Genomic DNA, 23,008 nt, shown 5'->3' on the forward strand with positions numbered 1-23,008 from the left:
AAAAATGAGCCGGGCGTGGTAGCGCACGCCTGTAGTTCCAGCTACTTGGAAGGCTGAGGCGGAAGGATTGCCAGAGCCCAGCAGGTCCAGGCTGTGGTGGCCGGGAGCGGCCACTGCACTCCAGTCTGGGTGACAGAGTGAGACTCCAACTCAAAGACAAACAAACAAATAAAAAACCAAAAAAACCCAATGCCTTGGCTTCTTTTAATAGTCATAGTTCTTAGTGACTTTACTATTTTGAATTAATATTTAATTGCATTCTTTGTTACTTTAAAAAATATTTTTTGTTAAATTTGTATTACAAAGAAGTTGATCATTTTAAACCTTTTCAATAACCATTGTGTTTCTGTTTGAATTATTATTGTGACAAAACTCAGCAATTTATGCTAGCTTAAAATTATTTTTGTTTAATTCTGGAAACACATTATTCATTGGTACTTTCAACAAATATCATATTACATAGTCCATGTCAGGTCTTGTGCTAGGCTCTCAGGGTGTAAAGATGCCCCAAACTTGGCACTTACCCTAGAGAAACCACAGTAGAGGTACATAAAGCAGGTACTTTATGTCCAATGGGTAATCGGACTAACTGAGGGATGAACAAAGTGCTGTGGGTTCAGAACCGACAGAGATGAGTTGTCAGGAGAAAGAGTTAAGAGCACATGAAAACCCATGCAGCTTTCTTCTTATATAGTGTCTTACCTGTTTTTCCTTCTTACAGATTTGTTGATTCTCATTTTGTATTGGAAAGTGATTGGTGACAGATGTTTTGTAGTTCACCATTGTTCAGCGCTTTTTGGGTGCTTCATAATACTGGTGAGTGCCAGGATTTTCAGTAGTCTAACAAGCAGCCAAGATTGAGATTAGTGACTTAAGGGTGAACATAAATCTAAACATATAATTCCTAATTTGTAAGGAATATCTCCAAATGCATCCAGAGATTGTGCTTGTACTGTGTTATTTTACATGTTAACTGAAATAATAACTTTACGTATGTGTCTTATTAGTGTGTCTGTCTATTTGTGTGCATAAACTTTGAGAGAGGCAGATGACCCTTATTCCTTTAATTTCTACTTAAAACCTTCTGGATTGTGTAGCTGTAGGTATTTTTCTATCTTTATAGATGCATTTATGATTTAGCAGTCAGGGGTATGTATAGATTCCTGTTTACCTAGTTAAAGTATTTCTTTTCTGTTTAATTCTGTATACAATTCCATGTACATGCATAACTACATTTAAGTAGGTTGGAGCAGTAGGGGAATCTTGCTCAGAGATGATCAGAATTCCAGGACTGAGGTTAATAGAAGATTGCAACAAATCTCAGACAGTAAATCATATTAAATTCTAGATCTAAAATTATTTTTCTATATATGCATTTGTAAACTAGCAACCTGCATATTCATTAGGTTTTCCCCTAATCGATTATTTTTCAACCTAGACTTGCTGACAAAGTCAAGATACATATTTGTAAATAATAGATGTAAGTAAACTAGAATTTTATGAAATAGATATGGTATACCTACATTTTCTATTTGAAAACTTAAATGTAGCCTCTGGCTTTGTTCTTCTTTCATTTGGTATTACTAAAATCCTTATATTATTGGATATTTGTAACTATTTGGAGGATTTTTAAAAATTGATACAACTGTGTATTCATAATATTCTTCCATTTTCATTGGTCAATATGCCTGTTCTTGTACCAATATCAGGCTGTTTTGATTATTTTAGCTTTATAATAAAGCTTAAAGTCTGGAAGTATGATACCTCTCACTTTGTCTCTTTTGCAGAGGGTTGTTTTGGCTATTTGTGGTCTTTTTTGTTTCCATATTAATTTCTGTAGTGTCATTTCCAGGTCTGAGAAGAATGATATTGGTAATTTGATGGGTATTGCATTGACTCTGTAGATTGCCTTGGGTAGGATGGATAGCTTTACAATATTGATTCTTCCAATTCATGAGCATAGAATATTTTCCTATTTTTGTGTGTCTTCAAATGATATTATTATTGCAACTATATAAAACCTTTTAATTTTATTTATTTTATTTTATTTTTTGAGTCAGAGTTTCACTCTGTCACCAGGCTGGAGTGCAGTGGCATGCTCACGGCCACAGCAGCCTCCACCTGCTGTGCTTAGGTGATCTTTCTGCCTCAGTCTTCCAAGTAGCAGAAACTACAGGTGTGTACCACTGTGCCCGGCTAAGTTTTTAAAATTTTTTTGTAGAGACAAGGTCTCGCTGTGTTGCTCAGACTGCTGTCAAACCCATGGACTCAGGCAGTCCTCTTGCCTCCACCTCCCAAAGTGCTGGCATTACAGGCATGAGCCACCACACCTGGCTGAACTTTTTAATTGTATTTTATTTTAACTTTTTAAAATTTTAAAGATGGGGGTACAACTCAAGGTTAAGTATACAGACATTCATTATGCAGGCACCCTTGTTGATGGGCAGGCATCTTTCCTCCCCCCCCCCCCCCACCCCGGGCAGAATGCTACTACTGCCAATCCTGCCCTCCCCAGCAATTTCCCGTTACTGATAATCCTTTTCTTATAGTGTTATGATCATTGGAACTACATAAAACATAAAGTGGTGAATAGAAGCAAATTCCTTGTAGGTTTTAAATGTATGCCCTATTGAAGAAATAGTTGAAAAATAAGATTCTTTGGAATTTGGTTTATAATAGATATAATATCTTGATCACTATTTTTTGTACTGCTTTCCACTATATTTACTGGAGTTTAAAAATTCTCTGGCAGAATAATTTAAAGCTCAAGGTTACTCTTTTATTTATGTAGAGAGGTACAAATTCTGTGTCTTTTTCTAATATTCAGCTTTTACTTCTGGGACAGGACACTAGTTATTAAAGAAAGCATGATCGCTTTACAAAGGAAATGCACACATTTATGTGTTAATGTCTCATTTTTAAGGATAGACGACCATCTTTTGTATACCCTGACTTGTTTTGTAGCCTTATTATTTGTGTGTTCCTTGTGAATCCTCTCTTCTCTTCAATCAAACCATGCCTTTAGATAATGAATTACAATGCATTTGGAAAACATTTCAACTTAAAAATCACTGAGTATGCATCCTTTTCCAACTCTGCTGTTATATGACACTACCCTGGAATCTAATCATTAAACCATTCTTTTGCAATTTAGGAAGAAAATCTGGTTTCAAATGGTTCTTGGTGCATTTACTTAAGGGTATTAGGTGCAGTGTCATGCCTTAAGGGTGAAAATTTCTGTTACTTGTTTAATGCTTTCCCCAGTATCTATACTTTGAAAACATTTTGCAAGCAAATCTGTATGAAGTAGTATTGAAAATGGAAAAATCTGTTATGTCAGGTTCAGCATAATTGTAATTTACACTAGACAAAACTTAGAAAATATTGGTCTTATGTTTAGTCTAAAGAGAAATCTTTACCGTAATGTCATGCCATAAGACGAATGCCATGACTCACTAACATTTTATCATTAACAATGTTAAAAAAAACCTTTTAAAAGGGTTTTAAACATGTCACCTTTTGATAATTATTCATATCTACCATATTTTGTCATTTTCTTCCATTAGAATAACCTTAAAGAAAAATTTCAGGTAACTATAGTAACTGATATAGCAACATTTCAAAAGATAACAAAATTTCAAAAATTTATTAGGTGGGTGTTAAAAATAGCCATCTAATATAGCTTACTACAGCAGGATAATATTAAAGACTATGTGATTTCCATTTGCCATTATATTTGCATTCAGTTAAAAATGTTAAATATTTGCCAGGCTCAATGGCTCAGGCTGTAATTCCAGCACTTTGGGAGGCTGAGGCGAGTGGATTGCCGGAGCCTGCTGGTTTGAGATCAGCCTGGGCAACTGGTGAGACCTCGTCTCTACAATAAATAAAAAATTAGCCTGGTGTGGTAGCACGCACCTACAGCTTTGGCTACTTGGAAGGCTGAGTCGGATGGATTGCTGGAGCCCAGCAGGTCGATTCTGGGGTGGCCATGAGCGTACCACTGCACTCCCACCTGGGCGACAGAGTGAGACTCCAACTCAAAAAAAAAAAAAAAAGTTAAATGTCAATGAAAAATACTTTAAAAACTTGAATAATGTGTTAAGTGATTTTTTCCTATTGAAATAAAATATTTTCAGCCTTCTTTTTCTTTTTTTTTCATTTGAGTGAGAGTCTTACTCTGTCACCCAGACTGGAGTGCAGTGTCAACACTCACATCCACCATAGCCTTGACCTGCTCAGGTAATTCTTCCACCTCAGCCTTCCTAGTAGCTGGAACCACAGGCATGTACCACCATGCCCAGCTAATTTTTTGATTCATTGTGGAGATGAGGTCCCACCATGTTTCCTAGACTGGTCTCGAACCTGTGAACTTAGGCAATCCTCTTGCCTCAGCCTCCTAAAGTGCTGGGATTACAGGCATGAGTCTCTGTGCCCTACTGATTTTCAGCTTTCTTACACAGTAATGAAGCAATTGCCTGGCAGAAGTAAGTCTTGGGAAATGTTTTATTAATATTTCTATAGCACACATGTAGCAATCTATATAAAAGCACCAATATGCATTTAATTTATAACTCTTACTACAAATTGAGAGACCAACATGATGAAAATGTTAAGTGGTTAGTTTAAAAAGTATGTGTTACATATTTACATATATAAAATATACAAATATATACATATACTATATGTATGTATGTTTTTTGTTTTATCATTTACTTTTTAAAGAAAACCTTTCCTTTTTTTTTCTTGAGTTGCAGTCTCACTCTGTTTCCCAGACTGGAGTGAAGTGACATGCTCACGGCCTCCACAGCCTCGACCTGCTGGGCTTAGGTGATCCTTCCACCTCAGCCTACCAAGTAACTGGAATTACAGGCAAGCGCCACCCTGCCCGGCTAATGTTTTGATTTATTATAGAGATGGGGATCTTGCCAAGTTGCCCGGGCTAGTCTTGAACCCATGGGCTCAGGCAGTCTCTCACCTTGGCCTCCCAAAGTGCTGGGACTATAGGCATGAGTCACTGTGCCCAGCATGTTTACTTTTAATATAGAATATCTGATGTGGCCATGTCCATAATTTCCAAACATAACAAAGGTCTTCTAAGGCTTCCTCAGTGTTGGGTTTAGAGGAGCTTAAGTGTAGGCTCTACCTACCTTCCTTGTCCTGTGGTTACTGTTTCATGTTCTTTGGGGAAATAAAGTGTCCCCTCAGATTTGTGTAGTGGAATTACCTTAGCAGAACTGTTTCCCTTTTTTTCTCTAAGCTTGCTTGCTTTTTGAATCTTATTTTCCTTTCAATACCAAGAATGAAAATGGTTGCTAAATTGGACTTGGTACATGTTGGTAAAATAGATGTCAGCCAGGAAAATTGCCATGTCTACCCAAATTGATATTTTATTCTTAGTTAGATTTTTTAAAAAGAAGTCATTTTATATGATTTCCCTTAGATGAGGTACCTAGAATAGTCAAGTTTATAAGGATGGGAAATAGGATAGTGGTTACCTGGGGCTGGGCAGAAGGGGTAGTGGGGAGTTATGGTGCAGAGTTTCAGTTTGGGAAGTTCAGGAGATGGGTCGTGGGATTAGTAGCACAATATGAAAATACTTAATCCCTCAAACCAGGTGACCTGGGGACCAGAGTGAGGCCCAAATTTTATCTGTATAATGATCATTTGTCTATCTAACCCTGAATTGTACCCTGCATTATTAAAATTAAAAAAAAAATAAAGTACTAAGTGCCATGGAGTTATACATTTAAAAGGTGTCAAACAAGTAAATTCTATGTATCCTTTACAGCAATAACAAAGTTTAAAAAAAAGCAAGCTAATCAAATGACTGAAACAAAGTTAGGATGGAGAACTAATAATATGTTGGACATGTATTACCTTTTTTCTTTATTATAAAGATGAAGGGTACAATTCAGGGTTAGATGTACAAATGGTGATTATGCAGGTACCCTTGTTGATGAGGTGTGCCCCTCCCTCCCCTAGCAGTTTCCCTCAACTGCTAACACCACCCCACCTCCCCTGACAGTTTACTACTACTGACAATCACTTTCTTATAGTATTATAATTGTTCAAGTTCTGCTTATGAGTGAGAACATATATGGCACTCTGTTTTTTGTTTCTGTGGTAGATCACTGAGTGTGACTGACTCTAAATTCATCCAAGTAGCTGCAAAATCCATATGTTTGTCCTTTTTTATGGTTGCATAATATTCCATTGTGTATATGTACCACATTTTTTTTATCCTGTCCAGCTTCAATGGGCAACATGGTTGGTTCCATGTTTTTGCTATTTTGAATAGAGCTGCAACAAACATACGTGTGCAGGTATCTTTTTTGTAGAATGATTTGAGTTTCTCTGGGTATATTCCCAATAGGGGAATTACTGGGTCATATGGAAGGTCAATTTCTGGTTCTTTCAGAAACCACCACACTGTCTTCCAAAGAGGTTGCACTAGTTTGCATTCCCACCAGTAGTGTAGAAACATTTCTTTTTCTCCGCATCCTCACCAGCATCTGTTGTTTTCTTAATGATGGCCATTCTTACTGGGGTTAGGTGGTATCTCAGTGTGGTTTTGATTTGCATTTTTCTGATGATGAGTAAGGCTGAGCACTTTTTCATGTGTCTGTTGGCTGCCCACATATCTTCTTTTGAGAAGTGTCTATTCATGTCTTTTGCCCATTATTTAATGGGGTTGTTTGATTTTTACCTTTCGGTGCGTTTGAGTTCCTGGTAGATCCTAGATGTTAGGCCTTTGTCAGATATACATTTGGCAAATATTTTCTCCCCTTCTGTGTTCTGTCTCCCTGCTCTCTAGATGGTTTCTTTTGCTTTGCAGAAGCTCATTAGTTTGATGAGGTCCTACTTGTCTATCTCATTTCTTAAGGTATGGGCGTTTAGGGTTCTGACTAGGAATTGGTTGCCAGTTTCAATTTCATAAGGGTGTCTCCTGGTTTTCTAAGATTCTTATACTTTGAGGTTTTATGTTTAGGTCTTTGATTCATTTAGAGTTAATTTTTGTGTATGGTGATAGGTATGGGTCCTGTTTCAATCTTCTGCATGCAATCAGACAGCTTTCCCTGTACCATTTACTGAATAGGTTCTCTTCTCCCCAGTGATTGTTGTTGGAGGCTTTGTCAAAGATGAGTTGGTTGAGAAATTGAGGCTTTGCTTCTGGAATCTCTATCCTGTTCCTATGTGCCTGTTCTTGTACCAATATCAGGCTGTTTTGATTACTGTAGCCTTATAATAAACTTTGAAGTCTGGAAGTGTGATACCTCCTGCTTTGTTTCTTTTGCTAAGGATTGTTTTGGCTATTTATGGTCATTTATGTTTCCATATGAATTTCTGTATTGTCATTTCCAGGTCTGAGAAAAATGATGTTGGTAACTTAATGGGTATTGCGTTGAATCTGTAGATTGCCTTTGGTAAGATGAATATTTTAACAATGTTGATTCTTCCTATCCATGAGCATGGGATATTTTTTCATTTGTTTGTGTCTTCTTGGAATTCTTTGAGCAGTGTTTTGTAATTCTCATTGTAAAGGTCTTTCACTTCTCTGGTTAGGAAGATGCCAAGGTATTTCATTTATTTTGTGGCTATTGTGAATAGGATTGTGCTTTTAATTTGGGTCTCTGCCTGCATATTTTTGGTGTATAGGGATGCAACTATCTTTTGCACATTTATTTTGTACCCTGAGACTTTGCCAAAGTCCTTTATCAGTGCAAGAAGTTTTTGACAGGTTCTCTTGGATTTTCAAGATATAGGATCATATCATCAGCAAAGAGGGATAACTTGATTTCCTCTTTTCCTATTTGGCTACCCCTGATATCCTTCTCTTGTCTAATTGCCCGAGCTAGAACTTCCAACACAATGTTAAAAAAAAGACTTTTTTTTTTTTTTTTTAAATGAGCAGCCTTGTCTTGTTCCAGTTTTCAGGGGAAATGTTTCCAGTTTCTGTCCCCTTAGTGATATGTTAACTGTGGGTTTATCGTAGATGTCACTTACTATTTTGAGGTAAGTTCCTTCTATAACTAGGTATTTTGAGGTATGTTCCTTCTATAACAAGGTGTTTGAGAATTTTTATCAAGAAGCGATGCTGGATTTTATCTAAAGCTTTTTCTGCATCTAATGAAATAATCATGTGGTTCTTGTTTTTACATCTGTTGATGTAGTTAATTACATTTATGGTCTTGCGGATGTTGAACCTGCCCTGCATCCTGGGGGTGAAGCCTACTTGGTCATGGTGGATGATTTTTGAGATGTGCTTTTGGATTCAATTTGCTAGAATCTTGTTGTTGAGGATTTTTCCATCTATGTTCATAAGGGTTATTGGTCTGTAATTCTTTGTTTTTGTTGGCTTGTTACCTGGTTTGGGTATCAGTGTGATGTTAGCTTCGTAAAATGATTTGGGAAGAATTCCATCTTTCTCAATGGCCTGGAATACTTTCAGTAGGACTGGTATCAGCTCCTTCTTGTACATTTTGTAGAATTCTGCTGGAAAGCCATCCTATCCAGGACTTTTTTTGGTAGGTAGTTTTCATATGACAGAGTCAATTTCCTGGGTTGTTATTGGTCTATTTACTGTCTGAGTGTCTACTTGTTTCAACCTGGGAAGGTTGTGTGATGTCAGAAAGTCCTACATTTCATTTAGGTTATCAAGTTTGTTTCCATATAGGTGTACATAGATATCTCTGATAATCTTTTGTATTTCTTCAGGGTCAGTTGTGATTTCATCTTTTGTATTTCTGATTGTGTTTATTTGGACTTTTTCACTGTTTTTATTGGTCATTCTGGCTAGGGGTCCATAAATTCTGTTAATTCTATCATAGAACCAGCTTTTTGTTTTGTTTATGTTTTCTGTGATATTTTTGTCTTCTGTGTCCTGTATTTGGGCTCTTATTTTGATGATTTGGATTCTTCTGTTAAAGTTGGGGTTTTGGTAGTCTTTTATTTCCAGCTCTTTAGGTGATTTGTTAAGCTCTCCACTTGTGATCTTTCCGTTTTCTTGATGTCTGCTCGTAGAGATATAAATTCCCCTCTTAGAACTGATTTCATGGCATCCCAGAGGTTTTCGTAAGCTGTTTCTTCATTTTCATTTGTTTCCAGGAATCTTTTAATTTCTGCTTTGATTGCAGTGTTGACCCAGTAATTGTTCAGCATCATGCTGTTTAGTGTCCATGTTTTTGTGGACTTTGGGGAAATGTTTTGGTGTTGATATTTATTTGTATTCCACTGTGGTCTGAGAGTGTGCCTGGCAGGTTTTCAATCTTATGGAATTTGTTCATGCTTGATTTATGGCCAAGGATGTGATTGATCTTGAAGTACGCTCCATGTGGTGATGAGTAGAAAGTATATTCTGTGGTTTTTGGGTGAAATAATCTGTAGGTGTCTATTAAGTCCATTTGGTTGAGTGTCAAGTTTAGGTTCTGGATCTCCTTGTTGATTTTTTGCCTCAATGCTGTATCTAGGGCTGTTAGTGGTGTATTCAAGTCCCCTGCTATAATAGTTTTAGAGTCAGTATATTTTTTTAGTTTACTTAGTAGTTACTTTATAAATGCTGGTGCTCCTGTGTTGGGTACATATATGTTTAGTGTGGATATTTATTGTTGATGGATTGAACCTTTTATCATTACGTAGTGTCCTTTTGCATCTTTTACAATTTTTGATTGCTTGAAGGTTGTTTTGTCTGATATTAAGATTGTAACTCCTGCCTTCTTTTGTGATCCATTTGCCTGGAAATTCATTTTCCATCCTTTAACTTTGAGTCTGTGTGTGTCCCTTGTAGTGAGATGAGTCTCCTACATGCAGCAAATAATTGGGTCATGGTTTCTTATCCAGTTTGCCATTCTGTGTCTTTTCAGTGGTGCATTTAGTCCATTCACATTCAGGTTGATTATTGAAATGTGATTGTTTATCCCTATCATGAAGTTCTTATAAAGTTTTTTTCTTTGTTTTCTTTGGGTTTGATGTATGTGTGTGTTTTCAAGTTTCTTGTTGCACTGTATTTGCTGTTGATTCTCTGCTCTGCTGTTCTCTTGGGAAGTGTGTGGTCATTTTTTTTCTTTCTTCTATGCTTAATACCTTTTTAAGTGTCTCCTGGAGCTGTGTCTGGAAGCTGTGTATCCTCTTAGGGATTGGATGTCTGGGAAGGATTTTAATTCTCCATCACTGATGAAGCTGAGCTTGGCTGGACAGGTAATTCTTGGTTGAAATTGTTCATTTTTTAGGACTTTGAATATAGGGCTCCAGTCCCTTCTTGCTTGTAGTGTTTCTGCCAATAGGTCTGCTGCTATTCTGATTGGTTTTCCCCAGTAGGTAGTCTGACCTTTCTCTCTTGCTGCCTTTATGATTTTTTTCTTTTGTGCCTACTTTGTGTAGGCAAATTACTTTGTATCTAGGGGTTGATCTTCTCATTTGATGTTGTGTGGGGGTTCTCTGTATCTCTAGTGGTTGGCTGGTCACATCTCTGGTGAGATGGGGAAAGTTTTCTTGCATTACCTCCTAGAATACTTGCTCCAAGTTGTTCTCCATTTCCCTTTCTTCTTCTGGGATACCAAGCAGGCGTAGATTTGGCCTTTTGATATAATCACACATCTCTTTTAGGTTTTGCTCTTTCTTTAAGAGTCTTCTCTGTGTTTTTTTACAGACCAGGTTTATTCCATGTTCTGATCTTTAAGTTCTGAGATTCTTTTTTGACTAGATTAATTGTGCTTTCCATGCTTGTCATCTTGTTATTTATTTCCTGGATGAAATTTTTTATTGCTAAAATCTCTGTTACAAGTTATCTCAGTGTTGCATCTTATCTTTCCTGAGTCTTATTCACTCTGTCCATTCATTCCCTAATCCTTATCGTATTCTGGGGCATCTTTGGTGCTTTATTGTTTAGGCACCAAGGTCTGATTTTTCAGGAGTTTTGTCTTTGGTACACTTGAAATTGCCTGAGGTCTTCCTTTGGTTTTTCCTCATTTGTGACAGATCTCTTATTTTACTCTTTAGTTTGGTATTCAGTGTCAATTAGAGAGGCTTTCCCTTCTGATATTTGCTCAGCCCTCTATTCTTCCCTGATCTGAGCTCCGGATTTATTCTATTTTTAAATAGGATGGTGAATGGGAAGCTTTGCTGTCCCTTGTAGTTTTTGAAATTCGAATAAAGCAGGGGATGAGGTACTAGGATTCAGAAACTACTGGCAAATTGCAATGTTCATTTATTGTGGTATGTGTTCCCTGAGACTCACTCCCCACCCCACCACCACTCTATATGTGGATGCAAAGCAGAAACCAATGCAAAAACAGTTGAACACGCACACACAGACAGACATACACACATACCCCCAAACAAACTGGAATAACAACAAAGTGAACCAAAACAAACAACAACAACAACAAAAAAACCCAAGAAAACTAAACACACACACACATGCCTAACATAAAGTGAATAGAGAATAAAAACAGAAAGACAGGAGGGAAAAAATGGAATTCAGATTGAACCTTCACACATATATTAACACACATCTTAAACTATAAAAATGAAAATAAATCCAGAAGACCAAAGAGCAAAAACAAACCAACAGCAACAAAATTGAAAGATGAACACTCAATCATTCACATACATGCATAAATAGAAAACAACAAATAAAAGAAGAAAGAAACAAAAAGAAAAGAAAAAATATCTGGGAGGGAGCAGATCAAACTCTTACATACACATTCATGCACAAAAGAAAAATATTTAGAAAATAAATGAACTAACAAATCGTCAAAAAATCTTTAAAGAAATTTTTAAAAATTGAAAATTAAAAAAAAAAAACCTGCCTTCTTGTGGCAGGCTCTGTAATTGTTCCTCTAATCAGGTCTCTCTCTTGCAGAGCCACCTCTTTCGCTCTAACCTCGGTGTCTGAAGCAGGGAAGGAGCAGGGGCAGTGGAGGTGGGTGGGCCTGCAGTCCTCCCCTCCCGCTCTCATATGGTCAGGGAGATCTCCTGTGGGGAGGTGCGGGATTGTCTCTTCCCCAGCTATGTACTGGCAGAAGGCGGGTGGTGGTGGGGAAGAGTGGGGAGGGGTGGTGAGGGGTGCCTTGGCCAGGCTTATCCTGGAATGGAGTTCTACTGAGACTGACATCCAGGCTCCGCCTGGGTTTGTCCCTCTCAGTCGTGCCCAACTGTGTGGATCTGACGTTCAGAGGATTGCTGGGGAGGAGGGGGTTTGGGTCAGCCCCAGACTCACCACTGATCTCTTTGGAGTTCTTCCTCATCCTTTTCTGGCCACACCCTTTGTCCCGCAGCTGGATCAGGGTAGGGGGTAGGGTGCCTGGAACTCAGCACATGTTAGATCCTTCTGAAATTTGTGCTTTTTGTATATTCCCTCTGGGTCATGATAATCCCTAAGTAGTTGATCCACCAGTCACCGAGATTGGGTCTTTTGCTCCATGGTGAGTGAGTCAGAGCATTTTCCTGCCCCACCTTAAAGATGGTGGTAGGGTACCTCTCTTGTCCTCTTCTGTGGGACTTTGCTTCTGGACTTCCTCTGCAGCCCCTGCTGCCAGTGCTCTGCCAGGGACTGAAGTGGTGAGGCAAAGCCGGGACCGGCAGTCTCTCTCCTGCTGCATCAGTGAGGGAGAGCCTGGGGCGATATTTTCTGCCCTCAGCTTTTGTCCATTTAAAAAAAATAATGGTGCTTGTCTTCTGTGACCTGGGAAGAGCCAGGGACAAAGCAGAGAAGCTACAGCACCAGCTGTAGTACCAGGGGCCTGGCCACTTGCTCACGATCCTCCACTTAGACAGTCTCTTCCAACATTTTCTTCCCAGGGAGGGTTTGTTGATTTTTAAAAAAGAAAAGAAAAGAAAAAGAAAATGGTGCTTGGCTAGGGTCCAAGCCCAGCAGCTGAGGCACCAGCCGCTGCACCGGGAGAACCTTGGCCACTAGCTCCCTAGCCCTCCCTCAGTCAGCCACTGACAATGCCCACTCACCAGCACATACACAAAATTTTCTATACACTCACTCACTCACACAGGGACTCGCATAGTCCAACTGGCTGTCATCTTCCTGACCTCTGCACCATGTCACATTTTTTTAAAAGCTCCATACTGGAAAAACAGGTTGTAACAAGTAAATGGAGCTAAACAGTGATGAATGTTAAGTTTTGCATTTAGGCTAAAGAATATGTAGGGAGGAGGAATGACCTGGAGATAGTAGATGGCTATACTTCAGTTGTGCCAGTATTATATCTGCTATAAAAGAAAGCAAGCTGTTTTCACATTTAGACTCTGTTAGGGGAGCCGTAGTATCCAATTCAAACATAATTTGCCCGGTCATACCAAACCTAAGATTATCATCACCTAAATTTGCTTATGTCTGGAGGAGAGCCTACAGTTAACTATAGAGGGAAGAATGTTAGATTAGGTTGATTTTATTGTCTTATGACAAACAATTGAGGGACCCAGAGATGTTAGCCTAGAAAAGACAAGAAGTTGGAAGACATGGTGGCTTTGAAATGTCTCTGGAAATGTAAAAGGACTTTTAAGTGGAAGGGGGAGTAGACTCAATCTGGGTTGATTGAGACATTGAAACTTGGACCAGTGGGGATGGTAAAGAGGTATAGGGAGGACTTCTGTTTTATAGAAGAAAGACATGCAAGTGATTGGAGGATCATAACAATGAATGATCTTTTAGAGTAGCTGTTCTACTGTAAGATATCTTCAATCAGATAGATATAAAAGTAGGTACAATAAGTAGAAACCTTGGGTAGGAGCTTGCATTAAATAATATGTAAAATTCCATTCTAATTCTGAGATTCTGTGACTCAATTGTTTTGCTGAAGTGATTTGATTTAGTTCTAAAACAGGAGAAATAGACAGCAGAAATTAACAATCAGCTAAATTATGTCACCAAGTCTCAAATAACCTTGGGAGACAGGGGTGAAAGCAGCTGGCCTCTGAATCCATTCACTTCCTTGGGGAAGAATGGGGGAGGGAAAACAAGGCAAAGTGACCCTACTCTCCTTGTTAATGGGACCTTTTGGTAAATAGAGTATTTACATTTGTTAGGCAGAAGAAACCTTAACTCTGAAATGCCCTTAGAGGGATATGCCTGGGTCAGGATGACCTATACTAAGGGCAACCCAGGCTCTCTGAGGCATGACTCCTTGGAGAGGATCAGATGGTCTGTACAACCTTCAGGGGGTATAACATGGAGATGTTTTAAAAGTTAAATTTGGCTGGGTGCAATGACTCACATTTATAATCCCAGCCCTTTGGGAAGCTGAGGTGAAAGGATTGCCTGAGCCCAGGGGTTTGAGATCAGCCTGGGCAACTTGATAAGACCTCATCTCTACAATAAATTAAAAAAAATCAACTGGATGTGGTGGCACACACCTGTGGTTACAGCTACTTGGAAGACTGAGGCAGAAGTATCGCCTGAGCCCATGAAGTCAAGGCTGCAGTAGCCATGAGCATGCCACTGCACTCCAGCCCGAGCAGCAGAGTGACTCTCTGACTCAAAAACAAACAAACAAACAAACAAAACTAAACTCTCCTCACCATGTATGGAATTTTGTGAACTCAGTTAGCAGAGCCCTCACCTTTTCTGAGCCTGACCCTCATGTTAAACCTGCAAGAAGGACCTCGGTTGCAAACTGCCCTTGACATCTCAGTCCTCTCTCTGCTTCATCTGAGTTATTTGATGACTTCTATGCTTGTAATGTTTAGTAGCACTGAATGCTGTGTAAGAACACTGTTTATGTGTGTAGACTTGGCAATTCAATCCTGTGTGTTAGCTCAAAACCTTCATCTCTATCCCTCTGTAAGTAAATAATCAAATACCTTGAATGATTAAAACTAAGCAAATAGTTATTAAATATAGGCATGGATTTTGTTCCCAAATTTCAATTCTAGGTTGATGTTGCCCTGAAGGGTTTTCCCACATTAATGTGCTAAGGCTCTGGGTCAGTCTATAACCTGACCCAGAAAAAAGCGCCCAAGTATTGCCACTGAGGAACAAAGTTGTATATTTACACAAGGTTATAATTTAGGACACCCACAACTCATTTTCTGCCAATGGATAGCCCTAGTGTAGGGAAGAGGTGCCACCCCTTTCCAAGCCATTGGTGGCAGAACAGTATTTGTCACCATATGAGTAGTAGCAGGTGTATAATTTTAGTTACCTTTCTTCCCTACCTTCTAAACCTCTGGCTCTAACCACTCTTAGCTGGTATAAATTTTAATTTTCCATAGTAAGAGAATCCAGATTTTGATAATCACTTGTAAAATATATTTTTTTAAGCTATGGGAGAGATCAGACAAATCCTGTTTTGCTTTCCCTTATAGTCATGCAGAGTTCATAGCAAACATGGTTTTACTATATGCAAAGCTCCTTAAAAGAGGATGACAGAACTGAAACCACCATATTGACCAGAATCAGTTGTAAATTTTGCCATAATTTGAGTAGTGAAGTATCAAAATTTGTGTTTTATTTATTTAAAAATATCTTAGCAAGATTTAAGCCTGCCTCTTTAATAGCATCCACCTCACTTGTATTTCCATAGGTTTTCTTGAATAGGAGAGAAGGGGATAAAGTAGCAGGAATTGCATATAACCTGAAGCTTATCTAATGGCTACCTATGCCTGTGGAAGTATGAGCCATATATGTGCTATCAGTCATGGGTGTATTGGATTAAGTGGGTCGAGAGTCATTGATATACTGGTGTACAGGATCAGACAATCCAGAAGCAAGATTACTGAAGCATAGTTCTACACCACAGTGTTTCTCACAGAGGCTTTGAAGGAGGTGGGGGGCAGGGGAAAAGGATATGATAGAACCTGTGGTTTAAATTAGGAATTTAAGATTTGAATATAAGAAGCTATTAAAAATTAAAATATCATTTAGGGATAAATCAGTAATGCTATAATAAGTTAGGAAATGGAAAAATCATTATGTTAACTTCTATTTTTTCTGACTATAGATGTTTGTTAATAAAAATTGAGTTTGTAGAAGTATAGAGCTTAATAAGTTTTCTAGGTCTGATTTTACAGAGATAACTATTGACAGTACTTGGTGTATATTCTTGCAGTTTATATAAATTGTGCATAGATTTTCCTATATATATATTTATGCCTTTTTGAATTTTCTAAGAGAGGTTTTGAGGTAAAACATGCATATACAGAGTGACAGAAAAAAGTTGGAAAGGCTTCCTCGGTCAGAAAACATTAGGAATGTCACTGAGGAGAGGATGTCAGATCTTCATGGGTGATATTAAAGGATATCAGGATAGACGATTTGCATGGGCATGGTGGGGGTTGTACATTTGGAAGAATAAGATAGGGTCATCTGGTGGATGCAATGAAAATTCCATCTCACCGGCCTTGCATTTTTATTTTCACAGACTAGTTGTAGGATCTTTAGCCAGAAAATAACTTGATATAATTGGTATATTAGAAAGATAATGCTAATGATAAATGCAGAAAACAATTATTGAGTAGGGCAGGGTGTCTTTCAGAGGGTTATTGAAGTAGTGTAGGTGATAGATTGTGAAGTATTAGTTTTGGTGGTTATGGTGGTGGTTATATTAATGAAGAAGAAATAAATCTAAAAGCCACTTTGCAGTCAGTAGAGCATAGTAACTAATTTTGATTTCTGAAAATGAAAAGAAAGAAGATGACAAAATGTCCCAGGGCACCAGAGGAATGGGCTATCATGAAAGAAAATGTAGAGAACCAGTTTGAGGAGGCAGATACTTTTAGATGTTATGAAGTTTTTTGGTGGTACATGGCTATTCCAGGGGAATGTGGCCCGTGTGTCATTAGGAACAAAGGTTTTTTGGGGTGAAGGGCAGTGTAGTCAGGGTCAGGGACCAGAAGAAAGATGATCAGACAAAGGAGAACTCAGAAGGGTAGAAAGAGGACCACAAGGCATACATTTGGAAGACAATGGTTAGGGCCCCTTACAGCAACACTGTAAGTTTAAAAGCTATGATAAGTAATGTTCATGCAGAAGCCATTAAAAAATTAGACAAGTAATTCTTTCTCATTTGAGGGTTAGGAAACATTGACAAGTAAAACAAGAAAATGATGCTCCAGTTTCGCAACCCAGAGATAACAATTTACATTAAAAACAACTGTCAACATTTGGGAGTGTGTCTTATGTACTTTTCTTCCTATATATGTATGTAGGTATGCCTAAGTCAAAAAGCATCCTACATATGAAAATATAGAGGGTGCCAAAAACGTACACATTTTAAGAAAGGAAAACACTGTATTAAACGCATAGATGAATACAAGTCATATTTGACTTCTGCAATTACAAAGGGTGCTCAAAGTGGTTACCATTGGCATCTAGACACTTCTGATTATGGTAAACTAAAAGTAATACATAGATAATATCTCTTAAAATGTGTATACATTTTTGGCACCCCAAGTATTTTTTTTTTAATTAATCAATATTTTTTATTATGGGCACCCCAAGTATTATGTATATTATAAAAATGTGATCAACACTAAAATTTAAAATTTTATTTTACACATTGAAGTAGTACATACAACAAAATGACCCTGCTAATCCTCTACCAGAAAGCAAGAAACCTATCAAAGACTAATGTGGTTTTATCAAAAGGACTCAGGATCCAACATGAAAGCTCTCCTGTTGGCTAAAAATGTGGCATTTTGATCATTAATTAGAATAATGACTGTGACTGATTGAAACCCAATAACTCATGAGACCTTATAATGAGATTAAAAAAAAAAAACTGGGTGTTCTTTTTGTAGGTCTTGTGAGTGCTGTTGGATGGCAATTGGGTCTGGAGTCATTTCAGGCCCCAACTGGGTTGGAAGTCTAAAGCTGATGGCTGGGAGCTCAGCATGAATCCCCCACTAGAGCATCTATATGCCATTCTTCCATGTAGCTTGAGCTTCTCAGCCTGAAGTTGTGTCCTGAAAGGGAGCATTTCAATTGTGATTGTTCCAAAGGACCCAGAAGAAAGCTGCAGGTTTTCTTATGACTTGCCTCAGAAGACCCAGAATGCTAATTCCAATATTATCAATCTAGTGAATTGCTAAGGGAAGCCCAGATATAAGGGGAGAGAAATAAGATTTCACTTCCTGATATGGGGAACATGACTCACATACAGGAATGGAAGAAATTGATGTGGCCATTTCCAGAGAGTATCTATGTCTTGACTTGTCAATGTAAGATAACATTTTCTTGCTATGATGGATAATGATTTAAATCTCATACCTCTATTTCAGAGAATATCTATGTCTTGACTTGTCAATGTAAGATAACATTTTCTTGCTATGATGGATAATGATTGAAATCTCATACCTCTATTTGCACTTCCTTCTTCTTCTCAATGTAGTTAAAAGAATGCTAATTGTCTCTCAGTTCCTTTTAAAACTTTAAGAACTTTTATTTCTGGCTCTGTAGTCCTCCTTGACACTTTTTAAAGTGAAAGTGTTAGCACCCTGTCCTTTCTTCTGCTTCTCCAATCCCCACTTTGCTTCTCCTTCTCTATCATTAGTACTTTCACATCTGTATTGCTGAGATTTAAAAATATTTACCTTGTAGTCTGTGATCATATTGTTTTCCTTTGTAGGCAGTGGATCCTACACATAGATGATCAATACAATGTTTATTATGATTATATTAAAATAGTTTGCTATAGGACCAGGATTACATCTCCTGTGGCATTTTTTCTTGGAGTTTCTAAGTGCCTGCCTTCTTTCTTGCATCATTTGCCTTTGTCACATGTTGGAGTTCCATATTCTCCAGGAGAATATTACCTCTCTGCAACCATCTTTCCCCAGATAACCACTCTTGGAGCTCACTGTTCTGCTGCAGTCTGAACAGATTACTCTCTGGGCTGCGGCCCAATGTCCTGGGGCTCCCTATCATTCCTCTCCTGGGTTGGAGTCGCTTTAACTTTTTTGGTTTACTCACTCAGTTTGCTGCAGCATATCCTCAAACAATATCTTCAGAAAGGGTGTGAAGGAGGTAAACCCTTTGAATCTTTATCAAATTCTGAAAATGTTTTTATTCTCAGACTGTGGGTTGTATCATTATCTCTGTTGGGGGCATATAGATATAAATAACATTTAACCAATTACTCATTGTGTTTAAGTTTCAAAACTATATGTGAACATCCTTATATCTTCCCATTTGTGCACACGAATAATTGTTTTCAAAGAATAATTTTGTTGAAGTAGAATTCCTGGGCAAGTAGCATATACATTTTAAGGTTAATGATATGTTCTAAAATTCTCTTCAGAAAGATTACCTGGCAACCTCAAAAAAGTGTAAGCGTGTATGTGATTTAACCAGTTAATGTGAAGATATTATCATGTGTAAATGGTTCATCAAGAGGCTTGTTGGTTTTTGTTGTTTGTTTTGTGAATACTGGCAGCTAATAGAGCTCAGGAACTCTGAAAAGGGTTGGTCAGAAGGGTCTTTTACCTGAGAAATGTGGAAATGTTACCTGGAGAGAAGATAGACATGTACTGTCTTTAAATATTAGAAGTTATATGAAAAACAGATTTAATTCAGTTAATTTTTTTCTTGCAAGTATCAGAGATAGAATAGACAGGAGGAAGTCAAAGAGAGAGTGATAGAGTCTGGAACTTTTGAACGGCAGTCCCGAAATGGAGTAGGCTGTTTCCACTACTCACCATGGGGTTGTTCAGGCATAGGCTGAGAGGCAAATTGGAAGAGCTTTTGTAGACTGAATTTTTAAAAATCTGTGGGCAATAGAACAGTTAATTTTCAGTCCATTTCAACCCTACCATGCTGTGGTGCTGATGAACATACGCTATCATGAGCAAAGTTAACTTTGGGTTAGGTGGAGTATACTAATGCAAAGTGAAGTACAAAGTTGGTAAAACCCATTGGGTCAGTAACACAGATTACAGGCACTTTGCCCTTACAAGCATTCATTTTCCTTTTCAACCTGGTTGTTTTCTGCAGTAATTAGAGTAATATTTAGTACTTTTTGAGGAGTAATTTGCTCACACAATGTATATTTTACAGGGAAATAGCAGTAGTTCATAGTACATTTAGTCCTTCCTAATTGTGACGATCTGTCTTGTCCATTCCTCATCATCATTCGGGCCTGACCCTTTGGCCTGGGTAGTCACCCCTTATCGGTGACTGGAAGTGAAGGATTGTGCCAGGCAGGAAGGAGCAGGCCCTTTTAGGTCTTGTCTTTCAGCTTATTTTTTCTTCTTTACGTTTACAGTAAGAAAATTTACCTGGTTCAATTTCCCATTTAACTAAACCTTTCCCCCTTGTTTGAATGTCTTCTCTGTTTCAGTTTTTTTCGTGATTGGCATCAGTATACATCTTATTTCATCCTCACTTCAGTCCTGCTATAAAGATGGCATTATGTGCATTTTACCAATGGTGAACCTGAAATTCTGGTCAGCTTTGCCCAAGTTTGCAGGATTCAGATCCTGGCCTCCATACCACAGGCCTGTGGTCATTAACTGTCCCTGCCTCCAAAAGTTACTTTTTTTTTTTGAGATGGGATTTTGTTCTATTGCCCAGGCTGGAGTGCAGTGGTGCAACCATAGCTCACTGCAGCTTTAAACTCCTGGGTTCACTCATCCTCGGGAATAGCTGGGATTACAGGAGGCACCATCACCTCTGACTAAATTTTATTTTTTGAAATATATTTAACATTATTATTTTAATTTTTTAATTTTAAAGATGTGGGGTTAGGTATACAAATGTTCATTATGCAGGTACCCTTGTTGATGAGGTGTGCCCCTCCCTCCCCTGACAGTTTGCTTCAACTGCCAATCCCACTCTCCCTCCCTGGCAGTTTCCCACTACAGTCAATCCTTTTCTTATAGGATTATGATAATTACTCAAGGTCTGCTTATGAGTGAGAACATATAGTACACTGTTCTTTGTTTCTGTGATAGATCACTGGGTATGATAGACTCTAAATCCATCCAAGTTGCTGCCAAGTCCATATGTTTGTCCTTCTTTATGGTTGCGTAATATTCCATCGTGTATATGTACCATGTTGTTGTTGTTGTTGTTTTTTAACCCAGTCCAGCTTAGATGGACAGCATAGTTGGTTCCTTGTTTTTTGCTATTGTGAATAGAGCTGCAACAGACATGCATGTGCAGGTATCTTTTTGGTAGAATGACTTGAGTTCCTCCAGGTATACTCCAGGTATACTCCCAATAGGATTGCTGGGTCATATGGAAGGCCAATTTCTAGTTCTTTCAGAAATCACCACACTGTCTTCCAAAGAGGTTGCAATAGTTCACATTCTCACCAGTAGTGTAGAAGTTTTCCTTTTTCTCCACATCCTTGCCGCCTGGCTAATTTTTAAAACTTTTTTTTTTCTTTGTAGAGGTTCATTAATTGATTAATTATCACAATGAATTGCCTACATAGAATAAGCTTTTAAAAGATTTTTGCTAGTCAATTAGCCAATACATATTTATGGAAATTCGACCAACTGCATTGGGTATAGCAGTATTTAATGGCATTCCTAGACATTTCCATCTATCAGTTAATTTTCACTCTCTAATTTTATGGGTTGTTAAAGCAATGAAAATGATGATGGCAATAATGGCAGCCATACAGTTCTTTGTTAACATTTAAAAAAATTTTTTAAACTTTTTATTTTTTTATTTTAAAATTGTGGGGTACAGTTAAGGGTTAGGTACACAAATATTCATTGTGCAGGTACCCTTGTTGATGAGGTGTACCCCCTGTCCCCAGACAGATATTGACTACCGTTAATCCTACCTCCCTTCCCCTCCCTGTCCCCCCCATAGTTTCCCACCACTGTCAACCCTTTTCTTACAGTACGAGGTCCACTTATGAGTGAGAACATGTGATGTTCAGACCTTTGTTTCTGTGAGAGATAACTCAGTATTATAAACTCTAATTCCATCCAGTTGCTGCAAAATTCATGATTTTGTTCTTTTATATGGCTGTGTAATATTCCATTGTGTATATGTACCACATTTTTAAAATCCAGTCCTCTTTTGATGGACAGCATGGTTGGTTCCATGATCTTGTTATTGTGAACAATGCTGCGATAAACATATGTGTGCAGGTATCTTTTTTATACAGTGATTTGAATTCTTTAGGGTATATTCCCAATAGAGGGATTGTGGGGTCATATGGAAGGTAGATTTTTAGAGTTTTCAGGAATCGCCACACTGGTTTCCACAGAGGTTGTACTAGTTTACACTCCCACCAATAGTGTAGAAGTGTTCCCTTTTCACCACAACCTCTCCAGCATCTGTTATTTTTTTGAGTTATTGACGATGGCCATTCTGACTGGAGTTAGGTGGTATCTCGGTGTAGTTTTAATTTGCATCTCCTTGATGACTAGTGAGGTTGAACATTTCTTCATTTATCTGTTGGCCACTAGTATATCTTCTTTTGAGAAGTGTCTGTTCATATCTTTTGCCCACTTTGTAATGGGGTTGTTTGTTTTTTTCTTTTCAGCACATCTGAGTTCCTTGTAGATCCTTGATGTTAGGCCTTTGTCAGACAGGGAGTTGGCAAATACTTTTTTCCAGTCTGTGGGCTGTCTCCCTGCTCTCTTGATGGTTTCTTTGCAGAAGCTTGGCTTTGCAGAAGCTTGTCAGTTTCTTTGCAGAAGCTTGGCTTTGCAGAAGCTTGTCAGTTTAATGAGGTCCCACTTGTCTATCTTATCTTTTATGGCCCATGCGTTTCATGTTTTGCTCAGGAATTGGATACCAATTCCAACTTCCATAAGGGTGTGAACTGCATTTTCTAAAGTTCTTATGGTTTGAGGTTTTACATTTAGGTCTCTGATTCATTTAGAGCTAATTTTTGTGTATGGGGATAGATAGGGGTCCTGTTTGAATCTTCTGCATGTGATCAGCCAGTTTTCCCAGCACCATTTATTGAATAGGTTCTCTTCTCCCCAGTGATGGGTGGTGGAGGCTTTGTCAAAGATGAATTGGTTGAGAAATTGAGGTTTTGTTTCTGGAATCTCAATTCTGTTCCATTGGTCTATATGCCTGTTCTTGTAC

General features: G+C 38.2%; 1 protein-coding gene across 1 annotated transcript in view; it reads left to right on the plus strand.

The window, feature by feature from the left end:
- LOC103272274 (transmembrane protein 56-like) overlaps window positions 1-23,008 on the plus strand; it is a 51,131-nt gene that overhangs the window by 9,449 nt on the left and 18,674 nt on the right. The window contains exon 4 of the mRNA XM_008069764.1: window positions 722-816. Within this exon, the coding sequence (XP_008067955.1) occupies window positions 722-816 (95 nt within the window). The remainder of the gene's footprint in view (window positions 1-721; window positions 817-23,008) is intronic.

The sequence above is a fragment of the Carlito syrichta genome, unplaced genomic scaffold, assembly GCF_000164805.1.
Source record: "Carlito syrichta isolate Samal-C Ts95f unplaced genomic scaffold, Tarsius_syrichta-2.0.1 Scaffold312199, whole genome shotgun sequence".
NCBI classification, from domain to species: Eukaryota; Metazoa; Chordata; class Mammalia; order Primates; family Tarsiidae; genus Carlito; species Carlito syrichta.